The following is a 14082-nucleotide window of genomic DNA, read 5'->3' as shown; positions in this document are numbered from 1 at the left end:
TGTGGGGTCACTAGTCAAGATGATCACTAAGGATTTTCCAATATAGCTGGTCAGATCTTGAATATCGTTCTGCCCTGTATGGTGTATAGGAATTTTCAGCATACAGCTCTTTTTTGCCTGGTTTCATCCTAAGTGTATGCATAGCTTAATATCTCATTATCAACAGACAGTAAATCACCTATATGCAGGTATTTGAAGGTCTTTATGTAGCTCCTTCCTGTCTGGTAGTCTGTTCCATGAATTCCTGCTACAGTAGTCTCTTTGCTCCAATTTATGTCTCCTCAACTCAGTGTGTCTCTCAGGTTCTACTTAGGGGTCCTCCTTTATGTAATTGGTCTGAAATGTGTCAAAGTCAGGCCTTCACAGGGCTCACAATTTTATTTCTGTTTTCTCATGGATCATAGTTCAGTTCTGCCTTTTATCTATTGTCTGAAACAGTAGTTTAGTTTTTTAATTGTTTATAGGGGGATGATAAATCTGGTCCCTATTTTTAATTCTGGACAGGAGATTAATGCTTTCACCCCTTTTTATAGATAAACTTAGATTAGAAAGACTAAGTAGCATAGTGATGAGGAACAGGGATTTGGGATTTAGGTTGGAATCCAAATTTTTTGCCATTAACTAGTTGTACAACCTGGGTAAGTTATGTAAATTTCTGTCTTGGCTTCCATATCTTTAAAAGGGATATGTTTATGCTTATGCCTACAATGATAATAACAATAAGAAAAATAATATTAGAGATTATTTCTTACTATTATTGTTATGATTAACTGAGATGATGAATGTGAAGTGTTTAACCTAATGCCTAGCACCTAGTGAATCTTGGATATGGTATTAGCCAACTAATATTGTTGTCCATGATCACCTCAGTAGAATTCTGACTTTAGAGAAAAAAAAAAAAAAAGAATTCTGACTTTAAGGTCAGGAATGTAACATTGATGAACATGATAGATGTTTTTCCATTATTTATCAAAACTGCTTTCTTTTAAAAAGTATCTACAACAGGAAAACATATTCACGTCTACCCATAGGACAAATGCCCCTGAAGCAAGAGTAGAGTATACTCATTTGATTAAACATGAGAAATCTAATTTGTGTTGGTGGGAAATTTTTAAGGAAAGATCTGAGGATAATCCATCATGAATTCTTAGTTCAGGATAACTATTATTCAGTTAACTACAATGATGGTATCTTTAATATAGGTAATAATTAACAGTTTCATAGTTTTGAGACTAGTATCATCCAGAACATGTCTTTTAAAGGACATGTCCAGTTTTCTTTTTGGAACCCCATAAAACCTTGAATAATCACAAGTAGGACTTAACAGAGAAAAATCAGGGAAAGCTAGCATGTTCATTGCTGAAGTTTTGTCAATGTCCTAAGTTGATCCTTATGATGGCAGGTAGACAAGAAATAAGACACAGATTTGTCAGATGTGTAATGGAATATTTCAGTTCAGCAAGGGGAATTTAGAAGTCTTTCTCTGCTGGCAGATCACAGCCACGGTGTCGGCCAACAACATCTGCTTATTCTCAGATGACAACAGTGCCAGTTAATTAGCCCTTGTTTGTGTTTTGACTATTGATAGACTTAAATTATGTTCATATTGTCATACAGAATAAATACATAAAAAGGTTTAGCTTTGATCTAAATACAGCCTTTCTATTGCTGCAGTGACATTTGAACTCTATATCAGAATAAAAAGATTATAAGTCAGGCATAAAAGTAGATCATCTAAATAAGATAATTAAAAAACATCTGATTAATGATAATTTTGGCTTGAAAACAAAATACCTTACTTCAACAGAAGTTTAAGTTGATTTATAAAAAGGCAGACATTATCTAGGAGATATATTTGGTGCTACAAAATGCCACTAATATCTCTGCAAAGTCCTCGATCCTCTTTTCACTTTGTTTTAAAGATTTAATGCTATATTAGTTAGTATAAAGAATATTCTTTATGGAAAATTCTTGAACTAGAAAGAATTTCATTGTTTTATGGCCATTAGAAAGCTTTCCCTCTTCTAATCATTGTAAACTCTCTCCCAACAATACTTATGAAAAGTTGAGTAAATGGTTTTTCTAGAAGCCAGAATAACATATTACTTGTGGCAATTTAAATTGCAGAAAAGTTTGTCTTTTTGCAATACATTCTGTATAATAAAGTTTCTGTTGAGAAGCTTAGTGTAGCATTCTAGAGATGTTGGAATATTTTCCTTCCGTAGACAAATGCTCTGTGTTTGGCTTGCTCCAGCCATTGCTGTTCCCATTTAAAGGCCTCTAGGTTACAGCTGATCATAGGCAAAGCACCCCCCCCCCCCCAAGGGAAGTGTATGTACTGGAGATCCTTGCCTTTTTCCTCTACTTTCTTGCTTGCTTTTTTTTCTGCCCCCTAATCCCCCGTCTCGCTTCTCAAAGAAACACAAAGAGACACCAGTCAGTAACATAGATATGCTTGCTTGGTGTACTTGTTTGGAAATAATCCAGACATCAAGAAGCTAAAACCAAGATGATTATTTATATAATTCTTAAAGCTGGAGGTTTTGAAATAATACACTGTAAGAAAAAAGAAATTTTAAAAGCCAAGTTTAAATACACTATTCTATCTCCACTATACTGCCTTCACATCACTAAGAGAATTTAGTATTGAAAGCAGCCTAGGTAATCATAAAAGTTGAAGAGCTGCCTGCCACTGGCAGCTTATTAGTTCCAAGGCTTTCCATAGAACTTCAACCAACATGACATTTTGATCCCTTGTGTCTAAGAAGTGGTCAAGGTTAATCAGTCAGCTTTCAACAGAAGAATTTGCTCCTGATGGAGTGGCAGTTATAATCGTATGATATTTTTAGGAAAGTGATACACTGAAAAATAATATCATAATTATGTATTTATGAAGTGTTGGTTTCTACAAACTGGAGATTTGACAATGATTGCTAGAACACATCATTACATTTCTAGAAAAAATTAAAAGTGCACAGACACTGTCAACCAAATGGATTACAAAAAATATCAATCCTGTTATCATCTTAATGAATGCAGTACAGAGCATCATAAATGCCATTATGTCCTTGTCATATAGTATGAATTACAAATAGAAAAACCAGAGAAATGGGAAACTAACTTCCCTTTAATGGAGTCTGACTCCTGAACCCTTTGTTCGTTTCTCACTTATTGTAGATGTCTTTCATTAGTGAGTTCTTATATTCAAATGATCAGATTCTAGATATTCATAATTATATGAAGACAATACCATTGCCATTTTCAGTCACATTACAATATCTTTAGTGAGTTGAATATTGTAATTATTTATTAAAAGTAACACATGAAAATATGAATAAAATATCTTTATGTACAAAGGGGCATGGCATGATTTCTACCTAATATTTAATAAGACACTTGCAAATTATCCCTGCATTAACATAGTACAAAACAATAAATACAAACATCAGGTAATATAAGGACACTGAGAAAACAGAGAAGTCTCCATGGATGGGAACTGTCGACTTTGGAAACTTTAAACTCAAAGGAAGTTCATGTCATCATGAACCCACCTGCCTGGGCTGTCAGGTTAACTGCTCACAAATGTCCTTCCTAAAACTCGATCTCCTAAGATTTTTCCTATAAAATGTAGTAATGTGCTTTTTCACATCTCAAATGACAGGAGAGGTCCAGGCTTCCTTTGGATTCTATGAAATTATTGCATGTCATTGGACATCACTATTGGGACAGGCGACTGGCACAGCCTGGAAAGCAGATCTGGAAGTCAGGATTGAGTCCACAAAGCTTTCTCCCTTCCTATTCCTGGAGCACAGAAGCTGAAGATTAAGCCTGTGGGGGGGAAAAAAGTTTCAGATTCCAAGAAAGTGAAGAAGTATATACATAGTGCCATAGTATATACATGGTTTAGTACTATCCATGGTTCCAGGCATCCAGTGGGGGTCTTGAAACATATCCCCTATGGATAAAGGGGACTAGGGTGCTGCCTGCCATACCTGACTCCTCACACCATACAATTCCAATCTTTGCTATAACCCCCGTGGTCCATCCACCCAGGCACTCATGCTGGAAATGTGGGCATATCTATACTCCTAATCTTCCTCATTCCCCACTGCCCACATTCAATCAATCATCACCTCTGAAGAGGTTTACCTTCTAGACATTTCTGTATTCCATTCTGCCTCTTTACCACCATCCCTACTGTACCTACAGAACTGGTGAAGTCTTTGTGCTTATCCTGGAGAATATTGCCATAGTGTTTTACCTTCTCTGCTTCGAGTCTTACTCCTCTTGAAATAATCTTTATTAAACACTCAGTGATGTGTCCTAAGCACAGATCTCATCATATTCTGCTTTTGATGAAAGTCCTTAACTCTATTCTATCATTAATGGAACACAGTTCAAAGTCTGTTGCTTGGGGTGACAATGTGAGTAACAAAGACATATATTGGCAACTTTTACACTTTGCTGCTGTGTGCTTATCAGGGTTAAGCATGAACAGATATCTCTCTACTTCTCCTTCACAAGAAGGAGAGAAGAAAATCCAGGGCTTTGCTTTGTTTTATCACTTTAGGATTTTCTTCATTTGCAGCACAGAAACAACATTCTCTGTTGCCCCCAAAGGAGCAAGAGATGGAGGGTTCTGTGCCTCAGTAGGAAAGGGGAAGCAGTTTCTTATCCTGTAAGTCTCAACTCAAATGCCAGAAATTTCTATGCAATTTGCCATTAAATTTCAAAGTACCATGTCTAACTTTACATACCACTGTCCTATTATTTCCCATATCAAAGTAAAATTATCTTCCTTATGTGTATTTCTCTTTACTTCTATAAGCTTCTTGAGAACAGCAACATGTCATGTCCCTCTTTTGACTTGGCCTTGTGCTTGGCAAAAAGCAGGATCTCTGTCACTTTTTGTTCAACTGACCCATACTCTTCCATAGGTGAGTTCCCAGGTGAAGTCAAGAGTTTGTAGCACAAACCATCTAGGGAAACACCTGGATTTATGTGAATAGGATAATGCTCATGATTAATACTATATTGATTATATTTTCAAGGATCAGCAAGCAAACCGAAGTTTTCATTTCATACTCCACATTGATAATCTTTTTTAAGACATGGACTCTGCTTCATTAACAATTTTTTTCATTAGTTGGAAGTTTCAATTTGAAGGTACCAATATCAGTATTTGCTTCCTTTCTGATGTTATAATCTCTCTAAATTTAGTGTATTGTCTACAATAATGACAATGCATGACCTTATGGTCACTGAATGTCTCACCATCCTAAAATTTTATAAATTTGCAATTCTTATAAAGAATAAATGATCATTTTTATAATAAAGTATCATAATAGATTCTTTAACAACACTGACACCACTTTAGCAAAGAAGCAAAATGGTCTTAAAAGAAAAGATCTCCCAGTCCTAAGTTTAATAGTTGTGCATTATTAAGAATTTTGTTTAGGGCCATTACTAGGATAAGAAAATAGAGCTCTTTCATGATGTTTTCTTTTCAGCTCCTGCTAATCTGTCTTAAAATGTAAGAAGAATAATTGAAAAACATGCTAAGTTTTTCTGGAAGTTCACAAAGATGCATTTAGATTATCATGGTACCATTGAGAAACGACAGAAGTAGAGTGGATTGTATCTGGGAGAAAAGCGAAAATTGGTACTATTCCATGCTTCTAAGGGTCTGTGGGACGAGATTTTCATAGAAGCCACTGGTCTGTCCAGTGGCTAGTTCTTATCTGAAACTCCCTTTGCTTCTTAAACTGTCAGGCACTTGGAACGATGGAGGGAGAGCCAATTGGTGAGGGAGGAGGCAGGTTATAGTAGCTCCCTCTCTTCCTATAGCACAGCATTGGTTCTAGAACAATCAAATGCTTTCTGTTCAGTTCTAAAATTGTCCTCCTCCCTCATTTAACATATATCTTGGACATGTTTGCAGTAATTAAAAAATTGTCTTGAGAATTATTTTTGCTTAGTTATATAATGTCACTGATTGGATGAAGCCTAATTTACTTGAAATTTCCATACCATTACACATTTAAACTGTTACTAAATGTTTGCCACTATTCTGTGTACATTAACTTTTAATATAATTTAAAATTACATCCTTATGAAAATTTCCTAAAGGGAAGTTAAAAGGTGACAAATGTGAATTTTCTAATCCTTTAGTGAAAATACTATCAACCTGTTCTTCAGAAAGATTAATCTAAATTTATACTTTCAAATGCAGCATATAGATATTATTTGCTTCACCAATATGACTTTTAAAAATTAGGAAAAAAAGGTTTAAGTAAATTGAAGGTTATAATTTTCTTGGTCTTAATTTACTTTATTATTATTACTATTATTATTATTCTGGTAGCTCTTCTGTAATTTTATATTACCATTTCTATTTCCTCCTTTACGAGTTGCCTGTTCCTGGCCTTTGCTCATTTTTGTATTTCCTAATCTGTATAAATGCCTTTGGTATATTTAAGATATTAGTTAAATGATCTCATATTTATAGCAAACATTTTCTTAATTTGGTTTTTGTTTCATAATTTTATTTATGATAATATTTTTTTATGTTTGGACATTTTAAGTCATGATGTGAGAGAATTCTTATCGTTCCATTGAATTTCCTCACATTGTTTTATGTTTCAAAAAAATTAATCAGTTACTTAATAAAACATACATAATTTTTCATTTACTCTCTTCCTCTGGGTATTTAGTTATTTTTTTTTTAAGATTTTATTTATTTATTCATGAGAGACACATACAGAGAGGCAGAGACACAGGCAGAGGGAGAGGCTCTATGCAGGGAGCCCGATACAGGACTCAATCCCCAGACTCCAGGATCACGCTCTGGGCCAAAGGCAGATGCTCAACCACTGTATCACCCAGACATCCCAAGGGTGTTTAGTTCTTTATCCCTTTCCCCATATAGACACTACTAGCTGATGTCCCCACCTCCACACTCATTATTGGCCGATGATGCATCAGCCAATTGGCATCAATGAAGAAAGAATGCCTGCTCCACATTTATGCATAGAAAGTCTGGCCTTAGCAGAAGTTCTTTGTGACAGAGAATCAATTCCTTTAGCTATATTATCTGTACCACTCCTTGTCATAAAAAAATTAATCTCAGAAGAAAATAACAGCACATTTGCATTATAAATGAGCACAAATATATATAGAAATGTATATTGCTAATATATTTCTAATCTTTGATACTGGTGGCCTTCAAAACTTTACACAAATTATTTTTGTTATTAATGACTATTTTGACAGTGATACCAGCAAATAGTTGGGACCAAAGTGAATTAGACAAAGAAAGTTTAAGATAAACAATCTTTTTCTTATTCTTTTTTTTTTTTTTATGATAGTCACACAGAGAGAGAGAGAGAGAGAGGCAGAGACATAGGCAGAGGGAGAAGCAGGCTCCATGCACCAGGAGCCCGACGTGGGATTCGATCCCGGGTCTCCAGGATTGCGCCCTGGGCCAAAGGCAGGTGCCAAACCACTGCGCCACCCAGGGATCCCTCTTTTTCTTATTCTTAAAAAGTTGTGATCCCCAAATGGAGCAGTGCTACTGCAGTGAAAGGATAATATTTTTTGAAACTCTTATCAGTCTTCCTCTTATTGATATAAAAGTCTTGAAGATTTTAGAATCTGTTTGAATTGATGAATCAGTTTCAATCATGGTCACATAGTTTTTAATTTTTCTCTGATCATTATCTTATTTCTTATATGTGATTTCTTGTTACCATGAGGCAAATCTTTGCAGAGGGCAGGCAAAGATCATAGATTATAAGTATTTTGGAATTCTAGTCTGCTCTGCCAAATCACATTAAATATAATGCTCTGCACAAAATAAAGGATCAATATATGAAGCAGCAAGCATTAAACTATTCTGGAATTTGATTTTTAGATGAGAATGTTTAACATTGTTAACTTTCCACATTAGTGTTTGCTGCTGCATACAGATCCAGACTTCTCAACGTCTATTCTCAAATCTTCTAGTTCTGATAACCATATTCCTATTTATTCTGAATCTCTGAGATGATACATGATTTATCACTGGTCATCTATAAAGTCATTAGTCACTGGCTACTACATTCAAAGTACAATGATTACCAAGAGAAATATACTGAAAAAAAGTAAGATGAATAGTAGAATTGATGTGTCAAACTTGTTCCTTCCCTGTACTTTCTGATCTTTATAGAACATTGTTACATAATTCCAAAATTACAAAGAAGAGCAAGAAAAGGTACTTATTTCAGCAATTTAAAAGACATGAAATTAAAGGGTAAGAATATTTTTTAAGGTATGAAAAATGGGAAGGAATGGGGAACTGGACAATAGTTTGTTGAGCTTGTTGGGGTCACTACTATTCCTTACCTATGTATAGTTTTTCTTTGTAGCTGAAAAGAAGACTTGTCTTCCTCCAAATTGGATGATTAGTCCCTAAGAGTTGATCATTTTGATGGTTTAGAAAACATCTTTTAACTAGTCACGAGGTTGCCAAGAAACCAGAGCTGGTATGCAAGGAAGCTTTTCATATCCTAGGTAGGTTTGGACCACCTGTCTCAACAAACTTCTTAATTTTCTCAGCTTCTCAAACTTTGCATCTCAAAGTGTCCATTGTAAAATGATGGGTAGACTCTCATATTCCTCTCATTCTAATCCGTCTTTGATGAACAGAAAGGGATAGGATTGTGATACTGGTGCTCATGTCTGGATGGCACTCTCCTGTTTTGATCTCCTTCTACTGGCCAGAGAAGCATGGCAGGCACTCAACAAGCCCTCTCTGAGTGTCATAACAACATTGTCTTAGTGGCTGGGTAATAGGACTAGGGAGTGGACACAACAATAATATTCTTCCCTCTGGACACTACCCAGAGTGCCTACCATTGTGGTCAGGTCAAATCTGGGCATATACATATTTATCAGATTTTGCTTTTTTTACTCGTAGCTACCAAAGGGTAAATTCTTCTGCAGGTTCTAAAAAGCATCAAACACTAATTGTGATGGCACTTAATCAATGCTTCCCGTGAAAACGAAATTAAAATCAGAAGAAAACCTCCTTACCCAACTCTTGGAAAGCAAAAGACAGTTCCATGCTAAACTGAGAACGTTAATTTCAGCACACCAGAATCTGGCCTGAGCTGCTTTACTGAAATAAGAAAATGTACCTGGACTGCACTGACTCCTGGTCAAAGCAGAGAACATGCAGAATAACAGGGTTGCTTGTAACCATAGTTTGGGAAGGTTTCAATTATTTATTGATTCACAATTGCTGTAATGAGATTGTTGGTTTGCATCTGTTCTCACAGAGACACTCTGGCAGGCTCTGTGCCTCGGCTAGTTATACAGCAGCAATACGCCCTTGTGACCAGCTGGGTATAACAAACCCCAGCTGAGACTACCTTTCTGGATCATCTTGTTTGAGGTGCTTTGTGTACACACCCATGTTTCCTGCATCCACAGGGAAAGAAAGTATATCCTTGTACAGACTTTACAGAGTGAGGACAAATGGACCTCCTACCTGCCTTCTCTGAACCCCTTCCCCTGAGCCAGGCTTTGGCTGTGATGCACATCCTTCCTTTAGTGCAGCTGCTGCAATGAACTGAAAATGTGTAAGCACTGTCATTCTGAGCCCTCCGTTAGCAGTAGAACCCTGTCTCACCACTACCCTTAGTGTGCATATACTGACCGAGGCAAAGGCAAACTGCATTGATATGAAAACATTGCCAACAGGCAGAGTGAATTGTGTCATCTCTGAGGTAGGCAAGGCAACTGGAAGAATCTTCTACAGCCCCCAATATATGCATTTCTCTGGCAAATCTTAGAGTTTGTTTTTAGACAAATAGACAATGATGGTTTCACTGACACAAACCATTAACTTTTCAGTCTTGAAATAATCTAAGCTGCAGCATTCTCAAAAAAGCAGATATTAATGAGCATCTCAGTGAATGAAATTAAAAAAAAAAAACTTACATATTTATGGCCCAGGTGTGGGGAGGATTCATCAAGTTGTCAGTTCTTGCTTTTTCCTTGTGCAGAGTGCTCACCTACCAACAAAAGATATGTTTTGATCTATAAGCTCATACAGCGACTAAGGATGAAAATGATGTTTCCTAGCTTGTGTTTTTATTTTTGCAGGAAAGTCCAATTTCCCTGCAAGAATGTCCTTAGAGCCAGAATTTGCCACTTGGTATTGCTTGAAAATTGTTCACCAAGATTTATGAGTTTTTTTTTCCACCATCATCTGTCTTCACCCTAAAGGAGCAATGCCAACTAACTCCCTGGGACTGGGGGGGGGGTGTGAGTTACCAAGAGAGGTGCCCCAGGGAAGGAGGTAGAGATTTTCACTTTTTCCTTGAGCCTAAGCAAAACTATGTTATATGTTTAAAGCATCATTTTATCAGGAAGTCATTTCTAAGGTCCTCTGTTTAAATAACTTAGTGAGAGCTTTGTGAAAACAAATTTAGAGGCCAACATGAACTCCTTGGTGATATACAGAGCAGCCCAGGGGATGTTACTCAAAATAACCTGATATTCCAGCAGCCAATATAAAGATAAATGTTGACCTAGACTGATGGGGAAGCTGAAGATTCCAAGTGTTTTTATTTATTCATAAAAGACACAAAGAGGGAGGCAGAGACATAGGCAGAGGGAGAAGCAGACTTCTTGCAGGGAGCCCGATATGGGACTTGATCCCAAGACCCTGGGGTCACGCCCTGAGCCAAAGGCAGAGCCAAAGGCTCAACCACCGAGCTGCCCAGGCATCCCTAAGATCCCAGGTTTTAAATGCCTCTAAATTCATGATCAACACACTTCACACCACCTGCATCTTTCATGTAGATTCAAGTATCAACATCAGTCACACTCTAAAAGTAGAGTGGGTCAAAGTTTCTGGCTTTGAGAGTAAATATCATTGCTTTGCTCCAGCTTTTGCCTGTCATTTAGAAACCTGTCTTCTGGGAACTCTGTTGATGTTACCTGTCATCAGCACTATCATGGTGATAATAAATAGTGCCAGAGACCAACAAGGAGCACCCAGGCCTCCCTTAAGAGCCTCTTAGGTGCTGTGCTCTGAGAAATGCCGGCACAGAGTTATAGCCCTTTTAGCCTCTTTCCAGCACAACTCTTCACTCACTACCACTATTTTGCAAAAAGCAGAGAACTTCCTAGAATCCATGGCTATGAAGTACAGGAATGAGAAGTGAATAAAATAAACACTCATTCAACCCCTACTGTTCATCAGAGTCATCTAAAGCAAATCATATGAAAATCATTCCAATTCTTAATATCTCCTTCCAAGTTCTGTTTTATTAGGAATAGAAAATATGAGAAAGATTCAATAACAATATGAATCCAATAAATTATAATAATAATGATGCCTGTGGTAAAAGCAAATGAAACACATACCTGGGAAAAAACGACTGAAAAGAAATATACCAATGCCAATAGTGATTGTATTGTGTTGTATTTCATGAGTAATTTTGAATTCTTTCTCTAGTTATCCCTCTTCTCTATTATGAATAATGTGGTCTAGTATGAAAACAGCAGTTTGAGCCATGAAGAGATATTACAAGGCAGTGATACAGGTTGATTTGGCAAATGAAAAAATAAGTTCAGAAGGGGGAAAGACCATGTAGACCATGTACACCAAAGGACAGTCAAGGAAGCCTTGGTGGAAATGCAGGGAATAGTTAAATATTGAAAAGCAGAGAAGATAGATGCTGAATGATGCCTTTCTAAATGATGACTTAAAAAATGATTTTATTTATTCATTAGAGACACAGAGACAGGCAGAGACATAGGCAGAGAGAGAAGCAGGCTTCCTGTGGGAAGCCTGATGTGGGACTCATTCCCAGGGCTCTGGGATCACGCCCTGAGCCAAAGGCAGACGCTCAGCCATTGAACTACCCAAGCGCTGCTAAAAGATGACTTTCTAAATCTCTTGATCTTTTTGCTCACCATCAAACTTTTATTCATTCACTCATTTTTTTATTTGAAAAAATAAATAAGCAAAAAAGTGACTGTACATTTAGTAATTACCATAATTTACTAATTAGTATAGGTATACTAATAATATACTAATAATGTGGAATTACCATAATGATGAACTGGTGAAGTGTCCCTTCACAAAAGGGACCCAAGCACCATCTCCTCCTTCAAAAGAGCTTGAGTTCAGCGAGGAAGACAGGGGCAGGAGATGAATGGAGTCTGGTGAATATGAGTTAGTAAATGGTTCACCAACTGAGCAAGAGAAGTCTGATGGATTATGAAAGGTCTTGTAGACATGCTAACATGTTTGAACTTATTCTTAGGTAATATAAACTTACCAGTTTTCTAAGGAGAGGAATATTATAATGAATTCAGATCCACTTCTTTCAAATGCTTCAAAATCAAATAGTGCTTTAAAACTAAATGCAAAGATACTATGGTTGCTTTCTTCTGTGAAGTCATGTATTCCTTAATTAATTTAAGAGATTTTTCTTCAAGATTCTTATAGTCTTTTATATTAGAAATAAGACAATGAATATTAACTTTCTGGGATATGCTGTAAGTGGGAATCATGTTTAAAATGCATCATGTCACATGTATATTTTGCAGTCAATCATGGTGATGTTTAACTTAGCAAGATTTCTTACTAAAGCTGAGTGGGATCATCTATGTTCTCATAAAGCTCTCCTTGATCTGCCATATTTGGTGCTCATTTGTTTCTGAAAGCAGATTCCTATTGTATTCTAGCAAACTTTTTCTTTTACATTAAAGAAAACTCCTAATTTAAATAATCAAAATTTAAATATTTATGGGTTACATTTTCAGCAGAAGAACATGATTGAGAGAGAACATACTTGGAGAAAGCAAGGAATGTGGATGGATAAATACCATGGCCTAACATGAGGAGGCTTTCGATCAAGGAATTGTCTTATTAGGAGCAAATGACCAGAACAAGAGCCATGTCTCATGGAGGCTTCTGGAAACCCAGACACTTTAGCATCCACAGGCACATCCCCTGAAGATGAGTTACTGCAGAGCTCTGTTGCCTTGGAAACATAATTTATTGACCTCCAAAATGGCACAACTTATCCTGAGATACAATATCAGAACTTATAAATTAAAGTACTGACAAATCCAATGAGTTCTTATGACCCTTGAAGCTCAATGTTACCATATAGGCACATTAACACTATATTTTTGGGGCCACAAACAAATAACATAAAATGTAACAATCAGCAATTCTGAGTGGTGGGTAGTCAGATATTTGTTCTATCAAATTCTTTTCTGTAATTTTCAGATTTCTAAAAATTTTATATATGAGATAGTGGAAAATTGAGCTGAGCCTGTGCATTTATATCAAACCTACTCATTTCAGATTTTATTCTAGCTATATTTTAGGAAAAGTGTCACTGTTGTGCAAAAGATATTTAGGTAAAAATAATTATAACAATGTGACTTCTGTTGAGTATAGTGAGCATACTTTTATTTTAAAAGAGTATATTTGAATAAATTTAAGAGGAAGTGAACAGAGATTTGTTGATGGTTGTTTCAGAAACTAGACTTTAGTAAAAATTTTAGTAGTACAAACAGTATTTGAAGATCATTATGTTTTTAGATTATTTCTAGACTATTGAAACTGACTCTGAATGAGCAATTTCAGTTTTACCCTATCACCAAATATTTTCCATGGTAATCAGCAAGGTTGACCATTGAGAGGTTATTTCATTAAAAGAGGTATGATTCCTAAGTTAAGGTTGGCAGAAATAAAAGAACCAGAGAATAGATTTTTTTATTTCCATGGAAATATTTCCTCCTTAGACCTGTGACTTGAAAATTTACTTATGATGAAAAGGAATCTTGGAGAATTAAGGGACTTCTTGACTATCCCCCCATCGGCTACCATAGTGACTTGTTGCCACAGTGTCTATGTGAGTGGGAGAAACCAGTTTATTATGTCAAATTGTCCCTGGGCCTTAAAAAATAATCCAATATTAAATTTTCAATCAAGAAATAAGGTTCTCGAGAATTTTCCCACACCCAATCCTCAATTCTGATGTCAGTTGTCATTTCCCCGGTAGAACTGGG

The 14082-nt window shown here is 36.2% G+C and overlaps 1 protein-coding gene across 5 annotated transcripts in view; it reads right to left on the bottom strand.

Moving 5' to 3' along the window:
• The window catches only part of EMCN (endomucin), a 132588-nt gene that overhangs the window by 35387 nt on the left and 83119 nt on the right, over positions 1-14082 (bottom strand). For 3 of the 5 annotated variants that reach the window (XM_072755575.1, XM_072755574.1, XM_072755573.1), the window contains exon 11: positions 9982-10055. In XM_072755575.1, the coding sequence (XP_072611676.1) occupies positions 10021-10055 (35 nt within the window). In that variant the 3' untranslated portion in view covers positions 9982-10020. Of the gene's footprint in view, positions 1-2869; positions 3829-9981; positions 10056-14082 lie in introns of those variants that run through there. The other 2 variants (XM_072755572.1, XM_072755576.1) reach the window with 1 other exon arrangement.

This window comes from Vulpes vulpes, chromosome 4 (assembly GCF_048418805.1).
Source record: "Vulpes vulpes isolate BD-2025 chromosome 4, VulVul3, whole genome shotgun sequence".
NCBI classification, from domain to species: Eukaryota; Metazoa; Chordata; class Mammalia; order Carnivora; family Canidae; genus Vulpes; species Vulpes vulpes.
This window is presented reverse-complemented; position numbering and strand designations above follow the sequence as displayed.